Below are 22,373 nucleotides of genomic sequence, written 5' to 3'. Positions count from 1 at the left end.
AGGAATAGAATGCGCGCTCTGCCTTCTGTGTATTATATGCTTAATTAATAGAACTAATTTATCTCTCTTTACTCTTATATGCATGTAAAAGTAATTTGAACTAATTTGTCCCTTAAAAGAGATGTAATGGTCAAAGCCAATATACACGCCATGACGGCAAAATTTGCAAGGAAAACTATAGACAATATAACATGTTGGGAAAATTTTAAGAATTGTACATGAAATATGTTCTATTGAGAATTAAAGTTATTTAACTTCTAAAAATATAATATGAGTACATGAATTACAAACATTACACTAATTTGGGTACATCCATTAACTCTACCGTTACACTGCATGCGATTGTCATATTTTTGAAGGATACTATTGTAAAATGCACCCCTTTTCAAACTGATTTTTCAACAGTGCACCACCACGTCCGTCCGGCCACCTCCTCTAATCAACCTCTACAACCTAGAACCTCCGATTTGAAACCCCATGTTATTATCAAATCTCAGTAAGTCGCCAACATTGATTACAAACTAGGTCATTAATTGAGATTATATAATTAATTGATTCATACTCAAGTACCGCTACTATTAAATTTTGCTGTGCTCACAACCCAGATACAAAGATTGAAATCTCTATCAAACGTTAATTTCTGTCATACAAATTTGTAGGACTTGAGTAATAGAGTTAGTTTTTGTATCTTAATCATCACCGAGAGTAAACAATTCCAAAATACCCAACCAAGCTTGGCTTATTTTCCTCAGTTCCTCAAAATGTTGAAAACAAAAAACAGCTTCTAAGAAACCCAGCCCCCAATTTGGATGTAAGAATGCCCCACTATTAAAACCCATGGAGAAACAGATGACATAAAAAGCTGTAGAGAGAAAGACACCTCCATGCCCCACAAGGAGCCAAGCCGAAAGTACCTCCGTAAGTGGGGATGGTGGAATAGAATTGAAAACCAAGGAACCACCACCACCGCAGGCTACGGCCGGAGTTTATATCGCAGTCTTTTGACAAAATTGTTCTTCGTTATAGAAAGACTGTATTACCCTTACGAGTGTAACGGAAAAATGAAAATTGACAGAGTTAGTGTCCATATGCTTAAAAAGTGTGTAAGATTCTTAAGTTCATATACTTATTAATTTTAGAAGTTCAATAACCTTAATTATTAGTGAGAAATAATTGATGTATTGTTATTAAAATTTTCTCTACATGTTCGTAGGGGATATTTGTATGCATATTTTCTATGGTTTAAAAATTAGAAATAAACGGTAGGCTGGAAAGATGAAATGCCATTCACTTCTCTTATTGCATATTCAGTGCCAGCTTTCAATTCACCCCCGCCCAAGACCTACTACTCCTACTCAAGGAACAAAATCTCTCCGATATATCCTCTGATATTTCTATTTTTCAAAAAACGATATATCTTAAGGGTAAATATCTTATTTTTTCTCGTATATGCGATATTTCTCCGATAACATAAAATATCTCTGATATTTTTCCGATGTTTACGATATATCGGATATATCTTCGATATTTTAGAGAAATATTTGAAATTTTTCACTTAAAAAAATTTAACTCAATTTGATGATGTCTTGGACTCTCCTTGATCAGAAGTTTTTGATTAATTAATCACCTCAAGTCTCGAAGAATATAAAAATAAGACTAGAAGAGTAGTCTTTCGATCGGCTAATTTTTAATTTTTCGTAAAAGATATCGAGATGAGGAGTGAAAGTTGAAGTCTTAACTCTTAAAAGTCAAGCTATATCAGTGACCAGTGCTCTCCTTGACCTTGAGAGAATCCAAAATAAAGAGTCATAACGTAGTCTCACACTCTCATGACGATCATAAGAGAATATCCAGAATTTTAGTAACAAGTGTTCTCCTCGAGGAATATAGAAAGAGTAGTAATCTTTATCTCCTTGACGTCTTCTCAAAAGATATCTAGATAAGGAGTGTTCTCCTTGAGCACTATTGGGGAAAGTAAGAAACCATGAGTCACATTGTAGTCTTTGTCTCATAGAAGTTCCCTCATACCTTTATAGATTGCTAGCAACCTGTGAACCCATCATGGAAGAATGATAATACTAAAATTTGACATGCGTATTTTAGCACAAATGCATATTCATACAAAGCAAAGGAACCGTCTTACATATCAGAAGTTGTAAAAACTCGTATACTATTACTATAACATGAAGTTACGACTACGTGATAAACGAGTAAAGGATAATGTGATCAATGAAAACAACTATATTGATCTACTTCATGTTGCTAGTGAACCACTTCAGAATGACATTGATCCTCTTCATGATTGGATTATGCATGCACACCTCGATGATGAAAATGACAACCCTCCTCCACATGTCGTAGAAAATGCAACTGATTTTGGAATTGATGTAAACAATGTATTATCTGATGAAGTTAGAGACCCAGGAGATGATTCGGATAATGCTAGTGTGTGGGACGGTGTAGAAACTCTAGATAGTTCAGATAGTGATGATGGTGGTGGTGGTGCTGGTGGTCAACAAGGTGGTGGAGATACAAGGTTTGAATATGGACAATTTTATGTAGGTGGAGAATTTGAACAGTTTACTTGTGAAAGTAATTTTGATCATGTTACCCAAGATAATAATCATGGATCTAGAGCAGGTGGTCATGGTGCGCACCAGCAAAATAGGTGCAGGAGGAGGACAAGAGAAGCCATTGATGATCAAAATATTTCATCTGATGTTAGTTCAGTTGCCTTAAGTTTTGATTCTATTAGTTTAGGTACATAGCACAGTGGGATGTCAAACGAATCACATGAAGTCAACTATCAATTTAGTCATCCTATTTACAATTATGGTCAGTTTAGAGACGTTTATGATCAATTATCGAGTTTGGTTCATTCTTACTATTCCATTATCGGAGAAACTATTAATAGCTCAAAAGAGATATATGACTATCATGTTAGCCATTACAATTCGTACTATATGGCTCGTATGTCTTGGGCAAAGTATTGTAGTTTTATTGACCAACGTGCATCTTTTCAAACACCTAGAGTCTCTTTTTGGTACTAGATAAAATTAATAATTGTATTTGTTTGTATGTAATTTAATAATAAATAAATAAATAAATAATTCGGAAGAGTAACGATATTTTTTTTCTAATATCCGATATCTCCATTTTAAAAAAAAACGATATATCCCCAAATACCGATATTTTGAACTTTGCTCCTGCTAGTATTGTAAATTCTATCAATTTGAGTATGTCCAAGCTCGAGAAGCATTAAAGAAATGCTACATAACTTTCCAGCGGGGAAAATATGGAAGCATATTGATTATTTCGAGTTTGAATATCAGATGGAACGGTAGGCATGAAAACATGAATGACATTTACAGATTCACTTCTTTTGGAAGCATGAGAGTGTTAATCTTGTCTATTTCTCATTGCATTTTCATACCATTCGAACCAACAATGCAACGTCTCTCTCTCTCTCTCTCTCTCTCTCTCTCTCTCTCTAAATGATGAATTGATTGATGATCATGATGCCTTCCTGCAACCACAGATGCCGCACATTTTTTCATGCCTACCATTTACAGATTTACTTTTGGAAGCATGGGAGTGTATATCTTGTCTATTTCTCATTGCATTTTCATACCATTCGAACCAACAATGAAACGTCTCTCTCTTTCTCTCTCTCTCTCTCTCTCTCTTTAAATGATGAATTGATGATCATGATGCCTTCCTGCAACCACAGATGCCGCACATTTTTTCATGCCTACCATTTACAGATTTACTTTTGGAAGCATGGGAGTGTATATCTTGTCTATTTCTCATTGCATTTTCATACCATTCGAACCAACAATGCAACGTCTCTCTCTCTCTCTCTCTCTCTCTCTCTTTAAATGATGAATTGATGATCATGATGCCTTCCTGCAACCACAGATGCCGCACATTTTTTCATGCCTACCATTTACAGATTTACTTTTGGAAGCATGAGAGTGTATATCTTGTCTATTTCTCATTGCATTTTCATACTCGAACCAACCATGGAACGTCTCTCTCTCTCTAAATGATGAATGATGAATTGATGATCATGATGCCTTCCTGCAACCACACATGCCACACATTTTTTCATGCCTACCATTTACAGATTTACTTTTGGAAGCATTTTTTTTTTTGGTTAAACTTTTGGAAGCATGAGAGTGTGTATCTTGTCAATTTCTCTGTACCAAACAAAAAAAAAACCATGCAACCCCTCTCTCTCTCTGTATAAATGATGAGTGATGATGTTCAATTCATCGTCATGCCTTCCTGCAACCTCACATGCCACACGGTTTTTCATGCCTGCCATTTACAGATTTACTTTTGGAAGCATGGGAGTGTATATCTTGTCAATTTACTTACATCATTCAAAGCAACCATGCGACCACTCTCTCGATCATGATACCTTCCTGCAACCACACATGCAACACGTTTGGTGTTCTTGAATTGAAACTATATCCTGATATCCGATCCCCTCGTTAGTTAAGAGATAGTTGGATTTGTACCTAGCTTCCAATGCCATCCTTAACCTGCCTTCTTAAATCTGAACACAAAGACAAATCACGGTGGAGCTCCAAATGCCATATCACTTGTGCAGGAAGCGATATAATTATTTCACAAATGATCAAAAGTAAACCGTGTTGTGGTTCTTGACGGCATGATAGTCAAACTATTTGTAAGGAGGGCATGTTGCTATTGTGCAGTGTACCCTAGTTGTTGAATTGGGGGACTGAGCACATGATCATCTGTTCTTTGACAAATCATGATTATAAACTCTTTTTGTTCTATTAATTTACTGATATCTGAATCAGGCGAATGTTAGTTTGCACAAGATAAGTTGGAGTTGGAGAACATTGTCCAACAACATTTGCATTCCCAATCATGGGCTTGCTGTTCCTCGAACAATCCCTCCGCAAACCACTAATTAATGGGTAGTTCACAAACTCCACCAAAAGCTATCAAAAGCATCACCTTCTTCACACCTCTTGCAACCCCATTATCATGACTAAATTCCCTCGAGCTACCATCAACATTCCGGCCACCTAAATAACCCACCAAACGAACTGTGACTCTGAGACAGTGAGAACTGAGAAACACAAATGTGGAATTGTGTATGCAGGGCAGGCCGTGTTTGCTCAGACTCGAGTCGATGCACGAGACAACACCACTGAATATAGCAGGTAGTCGAATTTCATTAAACAGCAAAAAAGAGACATCCTACTATAAAACAAATCAAAAACAATCCTTACCCAATTATAATCACACATTCACACTTGAACAAAGATACCAAGTATAATAAATATTCACGACACTTTTTTTTGTGACTGAAATACTTCATAAAGAGGGCAAAGCCCCAACACAGGGCCAGCAAAAAACTGAAAAACCAAAAAATAAGGGCCAGCAATGGGTCAAACCTAAACTATTTTTTTTTTAATTTTTAGGGCTGGGCCAAACTTGCTAATAAAATCAAGGCCTACGAGTCTGGGTTTTTTCGGTTTGGGCCGAGTTTTTTGAATGTGCCGGATTGGGTCTATTAGATTATGTAATGTATATTTTTTTTTATATATAAAAAGAACGTGGTAATTATTTAACTAAATATAGTAAAATAATAATAAATATAACTAAATAATTTAATTAATTAACATATACAACAAATAAATACATATAAAATTATTATTTTTAAAAATAATTGAACTTTGAACGGGTTTGATCGGACTTTTTAGGGCCGAGCCGGGTTTTGGCCTTATAGACTCCAACGAGCCTGACCGAGGCTTTGAACACTCGGCATCTACCCAGCCTTATACCCATAAGGCCGGACTTTAACCAAACCGGACTGGGCCTTGGACTGGGCTACCCACGGCTGCGGGTTTTAATGATGACCCTTGCCAGGAAAACAGACAAACCAAGCTCAACTGTTCGCATCTCTATTCACAGGGAGAGAGGAGACTGTCCTGAAGCCCCAACATCATGCAACCCAGCAGCTAAGCCTCATGAGCGTTGCGATTTGCAATTCGGGAATCCAATCCCACTGAACCCGATTGAAGAAGTGGCTTCTCCACTTAATCTCTTCAATAATCAGGGATAGCTTCTAATTCTTGCACATTGTGAAGTAATTCCGTAATCACCTGTTTTGAATCTGATCGGATAATCACGTTTTGTCGGGGAATCCAATATTCATGACACTTCCTGGCACATTAATATGATAAGAACCTACATATGAAAAGAGATGCTTCTTACTGTAAACCAAACCGAAATCACTGAAAATTAACATAAAATCAGAAAATTAAAAAAAAAATGGAGAAGAACTAATCTTTTCGATGAAGTCTATAAAGCATTCTATCCAACACAGATACAGAGAGACGACGATCAAATCCGTAAGCTAACACTATCAGGTCTGCTAGCTAAGTAATCACAAGGAACAGAGCAGAGACCCCTTCATTTCTCTACAAATAACAAATGTTGGTATGTTCCATCAATATATGCGCAGCATGTGTGTCATATACAAGGGTTTCATACTTCACAGGATATGTTTAGGCAACAAAGTGACAGGAAAGTCTCTAGCTAGTCATTCGGTTGCCTCTTCAAATTCATCTTCATATAATTGCATGTCATCTCCTTTACCGTGTATGAATCAGATGAACATGTTTAGATAATTCTCATTCACAGCAAAAAGAGAGGATATACCATGTTGATTGAATCTTCTTTCTCCACTACTTCTCTTCTTACCGTTCTTCTCTTGCCTTCTTCCTCCCTTCCTAATTTGCTTGTGCTCATTATCAACTTTACTCTTCTCACCGCTCCAGTCTTTCCTCCCTCCGCCTTCCCTTTTCTTGATGTGCTCATCATCATATCTCTTTCGAGTCTCTTCTACATTAGAATCAGGGTTCAAATTTGAACCATCCCGTTCGTTCGTTCTAGTACTCTTGGCTCTTCTTCTCCTCGGTTTCATATCTCCTCCATTCTTATTGGTGTTCTCTAGCGTTACATGCTCCAAAGCCACCTCTTGAGTACTGGTTGCCAAGGGTTGAGTCATTAATTCCGGAATATCTTCACTAACCTTTTCCATCGTCTTTCGCCTCGCCACCATTGCTGCAAGAACATCCATTTCATCCTCCACCTCCTCATTGTCAACTTCACTTGCTTCATTAGATTTTTCTTTTTGATAATCATTAACCCCATCAGAGAAAGCATCTTCATTATCACTTCCTCCGATCACCTCATGCCATTTTGCTACCTTCAGAACCTCTTTTTCATCAGGTTCTTCATTGTCACATTTCTCCTTCAACAATAGCAACTCCATCAACTTTGCATACAAACGGAGATGCTTCCTCGACTGCTCATGATTCCTGCACTGCTTCACACTCCTAAACGTCTTCCTACAAACCACACACTCCCATTCCTCATTCTCTTTTTTCTTCTCCTCCTCCTCGTTACTATATTTTCTCTTCCTCTCGATCGGTTTTGTCCACTCCTGCTCCACGTACTCCATAGCCTTGGTCAACTTTTCTTTCCTCAACTGCTTCCTTCTTTCCTTCTTCTCCTCTATCTCACTCTTTTGTTCCTCCTCTCTCTTTTCCATCATCTGCATGACCCTCTTGTCAAGTCTTTTGGCATTTTGTGCCAAACCTCGGATCTTTTTGATGTACTCCTTCTTGGCTTTCTTCCTCGCCTTCATGTTTATGCGGGACCAAAGTTTCATTCTTCTTCTTCGAGAGACATTACGTAGATCAATCTCATCGTGTAAATCCTCCCAGCAGAAATCCATGATCGAATCGAAGTTGAGCCAGTAGTTGTAGAATTGAACAACCTCGGGATATGAGCTATCCAGATTGCCCATGTCTGGTGGCTTCTGAACCGAATTCCATGGCATGTTCTTCTTCTCTTGGAAAGCGCGTTCATTGTCGTAAATCCTTTGAAAAAGATCAGAGTAGACCTCATAAAAGCCGCAGACGGAGCTGGAGTAGTCGTCGAAGTGGACATTGTCAAAGGGGATTTCGAGGTCGGGCTTGAAAACTTCAGGAACAGCGTAGGTCTGGCGGTAAGCGTCGAAGGTTTCTCGTCGTTCGGGATCAATTAGGGTTTCGTATGCCAGTCGGATTTCTAAAAATTTCGCGGTGGCTTCTTCTTGGGACAGTCCGCATTGGGATGATCTGCATTTGTCCCAGTGGTACGTAAGGATTAGCTTTCTGTGAGCAGCCTTAATTTGTTCTTCTGAGCAGTTGGGTTCGAGGCCTAAGGTCTCGTAGTAGCAGACACGCTCTGTGCTCTTTACCATAATAGCGATTAGAATAGTGCGTAGTATTTTGTTTTTTGTTTTGCGTGGGTGCGTAGCTGGCTTTATATGGAGATGCTTCTGCATAGTTCCCTAATTATATCAGGAAAAGCAAACGTGGATCCTACTTATTGACAAATACCTAATACAAAGAGGAATAGTTTTTCCTCTGTTTATGTGGACATTGGTAGCCACCAGACCAGACGAAGAGCTACTCTTTGTATTCTGACTGAAAGCATGATTTTGAAACAATTGGAAGGCCATTTTTGAGGGATAAGTTGGGATGAACATGATCGAGAGGCACCGTCTCCTGGTCAGTTTTTTGTTTGTGATGATGTTGCAGACATAATATGTGTAAGTGTGTTTGAGCAAAATGTGTTCGAGGGTTTGTTACAAACATGAATGAGGCATGAGAATTCGGATTCTTGAAAAGACTGAGACAGAAATGCTGAGGCCTACTATATATAAGGGAGATTGTGAAATATGTCAAAGAATCAACTGAGCATGAGGCAACCATGCATATGGCTACCCTATCGATGGAAGTGTTTTTTCCTTATTAATATTCCAAAGCTACCTTATTTTTTTAGCTACTTCCATGTCATATTTCCTTAGATGTTAGTATTTATCAATTTTTAAAAGTAAATGGGTAACACACCTCAGTAGAAAAGAAATAAAATTACTAAAGCAACAATGCCTTTCAAAATGTAATTGCATGCTTCTGGACAATTTTATTTTTCATCAGGATATTCAAAATAGAAAATATAGACACCACAATATGACTTCACAAATAATTCATCTTCCTTGGCTTAAACATGATGGGTCAAGAAATTGAAAATTAACACGCGGTAGGTACCTAGAAGCCAGGATCTTGAATCCACTCGGAGTGCAATACGACATATGTATACACATGTCCATTTATCCCGGACTCAACAGTGCAGAGTCAAGTTTATCCTTGAAGTTGGTGGTGAACACGATGATTCTCTCATCACCACAGCTTGACCAGAGGCCATCAATGAAATTCAGTAGCGTCACACTTTGTTGTTTTAGTTTGTTCTTGTCCTTCTTAGTAAGTACAGGCACTTCTTCATCATCTGATTTCTCCTCTTTATCCCAGACTTCCCGCTGCCAATGTCCTCAATCATCAAAATAGAGCGATTGGTGGTAGACAGCAAAGACTGCCTCAAATCAGAATTGTTGGAGATGCTTGTAAGCTCTAAATCATATATGTTATTCTTCCAAGCCTTGCCTACATTCTTTAGAACTCCTTCCTCTGCACAAACATATCCAAATCGTCCATGACCTTTTTCTTCCCCATTGGATCTGTAACGACCCCAAAATTTCGAGCTTAAAAACTCAAAATTCTAAAGTCGTTAACCACAAAATAATCTCAAATAAATCGAAATTATTTAAGTGTAACAGCGGATCAATTGTGAGTTCTCAATACAACTCAGACAACCAATTATTACAACCCAAATTTATAATCTATACATAAAATGGAAATGTAATAATCCTCACAAATCTCGCAAATGAAATTACACAAATCCTCACACACAAATCCATGCTAAAACCTCACCACAAGTAGGATCCGAACGTCTTCGAACCTCTGTAGTCGACACTCAACCTCCACTAAACAGCACCTGCGGAATTATCCCCTACACCATTGAATTGGTGCACCGGGATTGTAAACACAAACCCGGTAAGCTTATAGCTCGTATGAGTAAAATCACAATACAGTTCGCATATCAATATATACGAAAGATCACAAAACAACAAATATAAATGCCCTCATGAGTCAATAGTCAGCCCATCTGGTTGACCCAAAGAAATATGAAATAAAACGCTCATGAGGAAATTAAGTAACCCTTCTGGTTACCCAATGCATTTATAATACGGGTACCAAGAACGCTGGTACACATCTGTTACCCCTCTCGTAATACACCGTTGATATTGGATAGCCACCCGCTACCCAACATCCAAAATAAACTGAGTACCCATGAGCAGATAACAACCCGTTACCTCACATGCAGTACTAAGGCAGACAGACTAGAGCTCTAACTGTATCGTAACTTTCGCCCGGCCAAAGGCTAGGTTTCGACTTGCCAAACACGTACAATAATCTCACATCATATTGTACCAAAAATCAGGTCCGAAGACAATTCACATTTTAACAATCTCAATGTTGAAAATCACGTACAATAATCTCACATCATATTGTACGATTCAAATCACATGCTCAATATAACCACAATAAAATCATAACAGTATATTATATAGCAAACTATATATATTCGTACTTATTTACCATTTATACAATATATATATAGTCCACTATATCTTATACATGTCATATTTCACCACACATGCTCAATTCACAAACTTCCGTCATCGAAATGACTATTTTTAATGAATTAATAACAGTACGTAATTTAATGAACTATATATATATATGTACTTATTACCATTATACTGTATATATGTAGTCCACTAAATTATATACATGTTGTAATTCATTTGATAAACACACTTGCAAAAATGTTGAATCACCACGAGGGTAGATTCATAATTCAGTGAGATTTTACTCACCTTATCGACTCGAGCGTAATTCCACAATTCCCGATGCTAATTCCTTTCCTCGATTCAATGATCACCTTGAAAAGATAAGAAAAGAATTTAGAATCATTTCGTAAACCTTTAAATGCCGAAACAGTAATATTCGGTTACTGTTCAGCAATTTCCGGTTTTACGAAATTACTGTTCAGTGTTACTGTTCACTGTTACTGTTACTATTCATGGTTTACTGTACAAATATACGATTTATATGTATTTCTGTACGTATAAATGTTATATACGTATTTCTGTACGTATAAATGTTATATACGTATAAATATTATATACGTATTCTGTACGTATAAATATTAATACGTATGTCTGTACGTATAAATATTATATACGTATTTCTGTACGTATAAATATTAATACGTATTTCTGTACGTATAAATATTAATACGTATTTCTGTACGTATAAATATTAATACGTATTTTTGTACGTATACGTACTATTTAAATGTAAATACAAATTCAGTAAATAAAATTTACTAATTCACCCTTTTACAAAATTACTTTTTACATTTACTGAAAGTAATTTATAATTACATTTACCGAAGGTAAAATTTAATTACATTTACCGTAGTAAATAAAATTTACATTTATATTTACCGTACACAGTAAATTACCAAAATACCCTTTCAGTCAAAACTAATCACACCGCCTCACACGGCGGCGCGTGTGGCACACGCGCCACCTCCGGCCGGCCGCGCGTGGGGCCCACGCGCCGAGGCTAACCACGGCGCGTATCACGCCACCGCCGCCCCAAAACTCTCCCTCATCTCTTCCTCCTCCTTCCTACGGTGGCAGACCCTCTCCTGCACCTTCCACGCTCCCCCACGCGCCACTACTAAGCGGCGGTAACCCTCTCCTCCTCCAACACCTCCGATCCTCACAAATCGATCCCAATTCATTTACAATCACAAACAACCATCAAATACAACCACACCATACCTTAATTCGAAGCTAGACCCTCTGAGTTGGCCTCGGAAAGGCTTGAATCGCCGATGGATTTCAAACCCTTGGGGAGGACTGAGATCGTGCGGTTTTGCCCCTGGATCGATGGCAGAGAGCTCCAAGGCGAGGATCGGCGTCGTGATGCTCTCCTTCGTGTCCTCGCATTGCCGGAGTGGTGCGATGGCGGCGATGAAGCTTGCGGCCTCGGGTTGGAGCGCGGAGGCTCACGACATCGCAAGGAGGTGCGTCGACCTCGGGTTTCGTGGAGGGAGTCCGTGCGACGCGATTGGGAGAGGCGGTGCTCGTCACGGCGGGCTGGATGGCGAGATCGCCGGCGTGGGAGGAAGATCGGGGATAGAGGGAGTCGCGAGGTGGGAGAGAGAGAGAGAGGATGAAAGGGAGGCAGGCCGAATGCGAAAGGGTTTCTAATTATGGAAACCCTAGTTCTAAAACATTTCCTTTTATACCCCCTTCCAAAATCGGAAACTAACTTCCGTCGTTAATAACTTTTACGCACGTCGTCCGATTAGAACGCGTCACATACTCTCGAACTCGTATCGACGAGCTCTACAACATTCGTGAAGGAAGTTTTCGCAACCGATCGACGGAATAGAAGTCGATATATACGTTGCGGAAACGTAACGTTTTTCAATTTAAACGTTCCGAGAACGTATCCGTCGCTCGTTTTATAACATCGCAACCAATCACATTCATTCATATTAAAATTCCAAATTTTATAGAATTCAAATCAAACTTAAAATTGTTTGAAATTTAGGGTTATTACAGGATCCATGTTGAGACATCTCAAAAGTATAGGATGCACTAATATTGTTGTAATATTCCGGAAATTTATAATTATTTTCTAATTATTGTTCGGAGATATTTAAATTGGTGGTGATTCGATTATTTAATTATTCCCAGTATTTGTAGGTACCTGAAGTGCGACGAGAATAAATTCGGAGAACCCCTTTTCCGCGAACCTTTTCCGCATTCTTGATCTTTTGAGCTTGAGCAACGACATAGTCTAAGTAGGAGTCCATTCTTGCTCTGTGCTTCTTCTTAAAGTCAGTTCATAGTAACATTTTTCTTCAATGTGATGATCCTCCGGTTCAATGCATACATATCGCCACTTAATAGTGAAGTTTCAAATGTGTCTTTGTCTTCTTGATCGCCGGTGGTCTTTTGCCTAGTTGTTTTGCTGACTCTGACACGTTCTGTTTTGCTGCCAAATTTGGTTCGGAGATAGGGTTCCACATAGTCGTATAATTGACTTCGTTCTCCGACTTCGGTGTACTCCATAGGCACGTTTGTTATGGGGGATTAGCTGCGATTGGACTCCATAGTCCAAAAAAGTTAGTCTAAAACCTATATTTGGGAAAACACATAATTAGGTTTAATGAGACTTGTTAGTCCACACTTCTCTAATTTCTGGGACTATGGAGAGGCGCCGTTTGTGGGGGGACTGCAGAAGCCCTCGCCTCCTCTCCTTCCTTTTGAGACTTCGACTTTCGTCACCGAGTCGACTGCAGCTTCGCCGACCCACGAACCTAGCGACCTCGCGACTCCTACCGAACCACCTCGGCGTCGGAAAAACATACTCCCAAGCTTCAGGTTCTCCGATCAGCAATTGTAGAAGGAGGAATCGCAGTAAGGAGTCTCGGGCCTCTAAACGAGTTTTGCATTTTTGGCTACCATTTCAACAGCTTTCGGTATGAATATCGATCTCATCCTCGAGTTCTACAAGTCCATGTAATTAGTTTTCAATTTGGTTCAGTTTTATGGACTGATTCATTATTGCGTTTTATGTGTTCTTCATGTTCTTCATTGTTCTTCGTTGTTCTCCAAGAATTGGAGGTTGTTCCAGCAATTCTGGCATTCTAGAGAGCTTTATGTAGAGCTTGTTGCAATATCAGAAGGTTTATTGGGTTGAGTTCATCACTGGTCTTCGATTTGGTCGATCCTTATCCACTGTGTTCGTGAAGAAGCTCCTGCCATTTGGTTAACTATAGCTCCGACCTCGACCACTTCAACCACTCCTAGTGTTTATTAATGATTTGTGATGTTGATTAATGATTTGTGAGAAATACTGGTTTTGTTCTAGTGTTTGCTTGTTTGTCGACACAGGTGATTTTAGACTTCGATTCCAACAAAAATGCAGGTGATTTTGGTGGTGAGTGGGTCGTCCATTTGCGACGGCCTGTGGTTTGCGGCCGTGAAGTTGGTCTCTGACATCAGATTTACTTTTGGAAGCATGGGAGTGTATATCTTGTCAATTTCTCATTGCATTTTCATATCATTCAAACTTTCAAAGCAACCATGCGACCACTCTCTCGATCATGATGCCTTCCTGCAACCACACATGCCACACCTTTGGTGTTCTTGAATTGAAACAGTACATATCCTGATATCCGATCCCCTCGTTAGTTGAGAGATAGTTGGATTTGTACCTAGCTTCCAATGCCATCCTTAACCTGCCTTCTTAAATCTAAACACAGAGACAAATCACGGTGGAGCTCCAAATGCCATATCACTTGTGCAGGAAGCGATATAATTATTTCACAAAGGATCAAAAGTATATCGTGTTGTGGTTCTTGACGGCATGATAGTCAACTGTTTGTAAGGAGGATATGTGTTGCTATTGTGTAGTGTACCCTAGTTGTTGAATTGGGGGACTGAGCACATGATCATCTGTTCTTTGACAAATCATGATTATATACTCTTTGCTCTACATCAATTTCTTTTACTTTACTGATATTTGAATCAGGTGAATGTTAGTTTGCACAAGATGTGTTGGAGTTGGAAAACATTTGTCACGACTCCGAAATTTCAAGTATGAAACTCAAATTTCGAAGCCATAAAAAACTCTAAAACAATCTCAATAAATCGAAATCATATTAAAATCACAGCGGATCATTACTGAGTTCATAGTACAACTCAGTTAAATTGATTATTACAAACCAAATTTATAATTCATGCATTATATCAAATGGAAATGTAAAATCCTCTCAATCCTCACCATAAGATAAAATAAAACAACTTCGAAGTCTTCAGTGTTGTCCGTCAATTTCGCTAATCCACACCTGCGGAATTATCTCCTACACCATCGAATAGGTGCACCGGGATTGTAAACACAAACCCGATAAGCTTGCAGCTCGTATAAGTAAAACAACAATATAACTCGCATAAAGATATATACGAAAATACACAAAGCATCAATCATAAATGCACTCATGAGTCATTGGACGACTCATCTGGTAGTTCAATATTAACTGAAAATATATATACTCATGAGAAATCGGGCAACTCCTCTATTTACCTAAATACATTTATAATACCGGTACTCATGAGTGCTGGTACCCCTCTGTTACCCCTCATGTTAGTACGCCGCCCGACATTGGGTAACCTATCGCCACCCAATATCTAAAAATATGGGTACTCATGAGCGCTGGCACACCTCTGTTACCCCTCATGTTAGTACCCCGACAGACACACTAGAGCTCTAACTGAATCGTAACTGTCGCCCGACCAAGGCTAGGTTTCGACATGCCAACACGTCCGAAGAAAGGTCCACAGACCACAAAAACGTTTTAACATAACTCAAGTTAAAACCACGTACAAACAATCATCACATGATATTGTACAAATCAAATCGACATGCTCAAATAAATAAATATCAACGCTAAAATGAACTCACTCGCAAACGGAAATTATGACAGTATATAATATAGCAAACCATATATATGTACCTATTTTACCAATTATACACATACACAATCCACTGTATCATATACATATCATAGTTCATTCTTTTCAATTAAGCGTAATCATGAATCTCTGCAAGGATAGATTCGTCACTGTGAAATTTTACTCACCTTATAATCCTGAGCGTAATTTCCACGATTCCGAAAGTAAATCCTTTATTTGTTGTGTCGATCACCTAGAATAGATAAGAAGCGAATTTAGAAGCGTTACGTAAAACATTAAATGCCGAAACAGTAATAATGTTTTACCGTTCAGTAATTTCTGGTTTTTACGAAATTACTATTCACGTATTACTGTACAAATACATATAAATTACGTATTCATGTACAAGTACATAATTTTACATTCACTGTACGTAAAAATAATTTTACAAAAAATTAATGTGTCAAAGTGGCAGCGCGTGGAGCTCACGCGCTGCTCGAACCGGCGCGCGTGGCTTGCCCACCGCCGCCCAAAACCTCTCCTTTCCTTTCCCTCTTCCTCCTACGGCCTCAGGCCGCCTCCCTACCCTCCTCACGCTACCTCACGCGCCGCCTAATGCGGCGGTATCCTCACCACCCCCTCCTCCTCCGATCCTCCACCAATTCGATCCAATTCAACCAAAAATACACAACCAAGCATCACAACAATCACACTAAGCTAACCCTCACCTCGATTGGACCTTGGGACAGTCAGATTGTCGCCGGAGAAGCTCGAGATGCGGGCAGATTCGAGGTTGAGCAGCGGCGAGGCGAAACGCGAATTCGATCGCCGATCTCGTCGCAGGTGGCACCGGGGGTGAGGAGAGTTGATGGTGAGCTGGTCTCCGTGCCTAGTCTCGGCGGAGGGAAGCTTGGACGGCGGCGAGTTGTTGCAAGAACCGCATGAGGTCGGCGTGGCTTCTCGGCGGCGAGGAAAGTTGCGCCTTGCTCAGGGGAGGGAGGAGTCGAGTCGGTGAGAGTCTTAGGGGTCGGCGGTGAGGGCCACGTCGCCCGGAGCAGGGAGATCAGTGGCGGGGTTTTTTTGAGGGAGGGAGCAATCGGGGAGAGAGAGAGAGAAGAGAGAGAAGGAGGGAGGCGAGGTGAGGGTTTCCGAAAATGGAAACCCTAGCTCCAATTAATTCCCTTTTATACCCATTTCCAAAATCGGGAACTGAATTCCGTCGTTAATAACGTTCACGTACAACGTCCGATTAGAACGCGTGACATGTCCACGAACTCGTATCGACGAGCTCTACAACTTTCGTGAAGGAAGTTTTCGCAAACGAGTGATGGAGTAAAAGTCGATTCTCGCGTCGCGAAAACGTACCGTTTTTCTAATTAAAATTTCAGAAAACGGTTCCGTTTTCGACTAACAACGTCACGAAGTTAAATCAATGCGTTTTAATAATTTTTACAACTTATTAAATCCTAAAAAATTCAAATAATTGGTTTCCGAAAAATCAGATTATTACAACATTTGCATTCCCAATCATGGGCTTGCTGTTCCTCGAACAATCCCTCCGCAAACCACTAATTTATGGGTAGTTCACAAACTGCACCAAAACCTATCAAAAGCATCATCTACTTCACACCTCTTGCAACCCCATCATCATGACTAAGTTCCCTCGAGCTACCATCAACATTCCGGCCACCTTAACAACCACCAAACGAACTGTGACTCTGAGACAGTGAGAACTGAGAACAAATGTGGAATTTTATGCAGGGCAGGCCCTGTTTGCTCAGACTCGAGTCGATGCACATGTTGCCAGAGACAAGCCACTGAATATAGCAGGTAGTTGAATTTCATTAAACAGCAAAAAAAGAGTCATTCTACGTACTATAAAACAAATAAAAAACAATCCTTACCCAATTATAATCACATTAAACAATTAAATATTCACGACACTTACTGGCACATTAATATGATAAGAACCTACATATGAAAAGAGATGCTTCTTAATGTAAACCAAACCAAAATCACTGAAAATTAAACATGAAATCAGAAATTTAAAAAAAAAATGGAGAAGAACTAATATATTCGATGAAGTCCATAAAGCATTTTATCAAACACATACAGAGAGGGGACGATCAAATCCGTAAGCTAAAACTACCTGGCATGCTAGCTAACTAATCACAAGGACCAGAGCAGAGACCCCTTCATTTCTCTACAAATAACAAAATGTTGGTATGTTCCATCAATATATGCGCAGCATGCGTGTCATATACAAGGGTTTCATACTTGATAGGATATGTTTAGGCAACAAAGTGACAGTAAAGTCTCTAGCTAGTCATTCGGATGCCTCTTCAAATTCATCTTCATATAATTGCATGTCATCTCCTTTACCGTGTATGAATCAGATGAACATGTTTAGATAATTCTCACAGCAAAAAGAGAGGATATACCATGTTGATTGAATCTTCTTTCTCCACTACTTCTCTTCTTACCGTTCTTCTGTTGCCTTCTTCCTCCCTTCCTAATTTGCTTGTGCTCATTATCAACTTTACTCTTCTCACCGCTCCAGTCTTTCCTCCCTCCGCCTTCCCTTTTCTTGATGTGCTCATCATCATATCTCTTTCGAGTCTCTTCTACATTAGAATCAGGGTTCAAATTTGAACCATCCCGTTCGTTCGTTCTAGTACTCTTGGCTCTTCTTCTCCTCGGTTTCATATCTCCTCCATTCTTATTGGTGTTCTCTAGCGTTACATGCTCCAAAGCCACCTCTTGAGTACTGGTTGCCAAGGGTTGAGTCATTAATTCCGGAATATCTTCACTAACCTTTTCCATCGTCTTTCGCCTCGCCACCATTGCTGCAAGAACATCCATTTCATCCTCCACCTCCTCATTGTCAACTTCACTTGCTTCATTAGATTTTTCTTTTTGATAATCATTAACCCCATCAGAGAAATCATCTTCATTATCACTTCCTCCGATCACCTCATGCCATTTTGCTACCTTCAGAACCTCTTTTTCATCAGGTTCTTCATTGTCACATTTCTCCTTCAACAATAGCAACTCCATCAACTTTACATACAAACGGAGATGCTTCCTCGACTGCTCATGATTCCTGCACTGCTTCACACTCCTAAACGTCTTCCTACAAACCACACACTCCCATTCCTCATTCTCTTTTTTCTTCTGCTCCTCCTCGTTACTATATTTTCTCTTCCTCTCGATCGGATTTGTCCACTCCTGCTCCACGTACTCCATAGCCTTGGCCAACTTTTCTTTCCTCAACCGCTTCCTTCTTTCCTTCTTCTCCTCTATCTCCCTCTTTTGCTCCTCCTTTCTCTTTTCCATCATCTGCATGACCCTCCTGTCAAGTATTTTGGCATTTTGCGCCAAACCTCGGACCTTTTTGATGTACTCCTTTTTGGCTTTCTTCCTCGCCTTCATGTTTATGTGGGACCAAAATTTCACTCCTCTTCGAGAGACAGTACCGAGATCAATCTCATCGTGTAAATCCTCCCAGCAGAAATCCATGATCGAATCGAAGTTGAGCCAGTAGTTGTAGAATTGAACAACCTCGGGATATGAGCTATCCAGATTGCCCATGTCTGGTGGCTTCTGAACCGAATTCCATGGCATGTTCTTCTTCTCTTGGAAAGCGCGTTCATTGTCGTAAATCCTTTGAAAAAGATCAGAGTAGACCTCATAAAAGCCGCAGACGGAGCTGGAGTAGTCGTCGAAGTGGACATTGTCAAAGGGGATTTCAAGGTCGGGCTTGAAAACTTCAGGAACAGCGTAGGTCTGGCGGTAAGCATCGAAGGTTTCTCGTCGGTCGGGATCAATTAGGGTTTCGTATGCCAGTCGGATTTCTAAAAATTTCGCAGTGGCTTCTTCCTGGGACAGTCCGCATTGGGATGATCTGCATTTGTCCCAGTGGTACGTAAGGATTAGCTTTCTGTGAGCAGCCTTAATTTGTTCGTCTGAGCAGTTGGGTTCGAGGCCTAAGGTCTCGTAGTAGCAGACACGCTCTGTGCTCTTTACCATAATAGCGATTAGAATAGTGCGTACTGCGTAGTATTTTGTTTTTTGTTTTGAGAAGGGCGTGGTTGCGTAGCTGGCTTTATATGGAGATGCTTCTGCATAGTTCCCTAATTCTATTAGGAAAAGCAAACGTGGATCCTACTTATTAACAAATACCTAATACAAAGAGGAATAGTTTTTCGGACTTTTTCCTCTGTTTATGTGGATATTGGTAGCCACCAGACCAGACGAAGAGCTTGATAGACTACAATACAGCTAAGAGAGAAAGAAAAGGAATTCAAAAGCTTAACATTTCATTCATGCCAGGAAATGGCTGCAGAACACAAGTTTTGTAGATGGCATTCCATCTTTGGCAGAGCCAAGAACTCAACGCGTGGTACAGGACCACTTACGCATCAGTCCAAAGATAACAGCTTGAAACTAACATTGGGCCTAATGGATGTACATAGGATCGGGTCATTACTCTGGGTTGATCTAGGGAGTGCAGAAGTGGTCTTATCAAGGCTGCCCCCCTTGAGTAGCAAGCTGTCCGCAGTTGCTGAAGTGAGGAAATTGTGCAGTGATCCAGGCCGCATCTTCCCAAGTCGCGTCATCTTCAGAGAGACCAGTCCAAAGAACCATCCATTGTGTGATGAGCTTTCCCTTCTTCCAGATGACCTGCATATCAAGAACAGCAGCTGGAGTCCACACCATTTCACCTTTGTCATCAAAAGTGGGAAGTGTCTAGGAAGTAGGGGTAGTGGATCCAACTCTGAGTTTCAGCAAGGACATATGGAAAGTGGGGTGAATGCGAGCAGTAGGGGGAAGATCAAGCTTCCAAGCAACCTTGCCCACACGTTCCATGACTTGGAAAGGCCCATAGAAACGTAGGGAGAGCTTGTGAGAAGGGCGTTTGATCAGGGAACGCTGTCGGTATGGGTGAAGTTTCAAGAACACCCAATCTCCCAATTGGAGTTCTCTCTCGGTGCGTTTCTTGTCTGCCGACTGCTTCATACGGTTTTGAGCTTGGACCATATGATGTTTGAGAGACCGAAGCAGCTCATCCCTAGAGCGTAGATCAACATCAAACAGCCTTAACCGCGGTAGTTCCCGGAATGTAGCGCTGGATATTGGGCGACGGAGTGTCGTAAAGTGCTTGAAATGGAGACATGTGAATGGTAGAATGATGAGTGGTGTTATACCACCATTCAACCCAGTGCAAGAGGCCATGCCAAGTCGACGGCTTGTCAGCCACAAAACACCGTAAGTAATGTTCCAAGCAACAGTTGACCACCTCTGTCTGGCCATCAGACTGTGGATGGTAGGCGGAGCTTTTGTAGAGCTGAGTGCCTTACAACTTGAAGAAGGATTCCCAAAAATGGCTGAGGAAAATGGGGTCATGATCGGAGACAATTGAGCGAGGCATTCCATGAAGACGAAAAACCTCTTTGACAAAGACCTCAGCAATTTGTGAAGCAGTATAATGGTGGGAGATAGCCACGAAATGCCCATACTTTGTCAAACGATCAACAACAACTAAAATGGCTTTCTTACCTTGAGAACGCGGCAGGCCATCGATGAAATCCATCGAAATGTCACAGAAAACTGAATCTGGAATAGGGAGAGGTTGTTGGAGACCGGGAGGATTGATTGTCTCATAGTTTTGTCTTTGGCACTGGTCGCAGCAAGCAAGGAAAGTCTTGAGATCTTTACGCATCCCTGGCCATCGGAAGTTACGAGAGAGCCTGACTAATGTATGGAGGTAGCCTGAGTGCCCAGCTTCCAGAGAAGCATGAAATTCGTGAAATAGCTTGGCTCTCCACTCAGAAGTCTCAGGGACAAACCATCGATCTTTGTACATGAGATGATTATTCTCCAAACGAAACCCCTTTCTAGCAGCTTTGCCATCCAACAGTGCCTGAGTAATCGATTGTGCCTCAGGGTCACGCAAACATGCTTGTTAAATTGAACTGACACAATCAACCGTGGGGGAGGAGAGTGCTTGGAGGGCAAAGAGTTCATGGTGGCGGGAGAGGGTGTCGAGAACAGTGTTCAGGTTGTCGGCATGGTACTCAATTGTATAATCGTAACCCAAGAGTTTGGCAATGCATTTATGCTGAGCAGGGGTAGAGATGCGTTGATCATGGAGGTGCTTCAGTGTTTTGTGGTCGGTGAGAATAGTGAAGTGATTACCTAGAAGGTATGGACGCCACTTCTTAACGGCGTAGAGGATTGCGCGCATCTCTTTATAGTAGACAGAGAGACTTTGGTTCCGCGGTGAGAGACTTTGACTGAGAAAGGCAATTGGATGCTTCCGCTGGGACAAGACCGCGCTGATCCCTAAGCCACTAGCATCAGTTTCGATCACAAAACGTTGAGTGAAGTCCGACATGGCAAGCACTGGCGCCGATGTAACCGCGATTTTGAGTCTCTCGGAGGCGTCCTCCGCCTGTGGTGTCCAGATAAACCCATCCTTCTTCAACATCGAAGTGAGTGGTTGAGCTATTAGTCCAAAGTCTTTGAAAAACCGCCTGGAGTAGCCCGCTAGGCCCAAGAACCCGCGGAGGCCTTTCACCGTGTGTGGTTTGGGCCAGCTCTGAAGACATATAACCTTTTGGGGGTCCACTGCCACACCTGCCTGGGAGATAACGTTGCCCAGGTAACTCACAGAAGCTTGTGCAAAAGAGCATTTAGAGATTTTGAGCTTCAATTGGTTCTTATGGAGATGATGGAAAACCTCACGGAGATGGCCAAGGTGGGATTCAAAATCTGGACTATACACCAAAATATCGTCAAAAAACACTAACACACTTTTACGTAAGAGATGTTGAAG

General features: G+C 40.6%; 2 protein-coding genes across 2 annotated transcripts; both read right to left on the bottom strand.

Annotated features, from left to right (window-relative positions):
• Positions 1–6,649: 6,649 nt before the first annotated feature.
• LOC126803808 (DNAJ protein JJJ1 homolog) lies at positions 6,650–8,293 on the bottom strand. Its single transcript, XM_050531542.1, has one exon. The coding sequence runs from the start codon at positions 8,291–8,293 to the stop codon at positions 6,650–6,652; it is 1,644 nt and encodes a 547-aa protein (XP_050387499.1).
• Positions 8,294–17,941: 9,648 nt separating this feature from the next.
• LOC126803806 (DNAJ protein JJJ1 homolog) lies at positions 17,942–19,564 on the bottom strand. Its single transcript, XM_050531541.1, has one exon. It carries the CDS (start codon positions 19,562–19,564, stop codon positions 17,942–17,944), a length of 1,623 nt encoding a protein of 540 aa, XP_050387498.1.
• Positions 19,565–22,373: the final 2,809 nt, after the last annotated feature.

The sequence above is a fragment of the Argentina anserina genome, chromosome 7 (genome assembly GCF_933775445.1).
Source record: "Argentina anserina chromosome 7, drPotAnse1.1, whole genome shotgun sequence".
NCBI lineage: Eukaryota > Viridiplantae > Streptophyta > Magnoliopsida > Rosales > Rosaceae > Argentina > Argentina anserina.
This window is presented reverse-complemented; position numbering and strand designations above follow the sequence as displayed.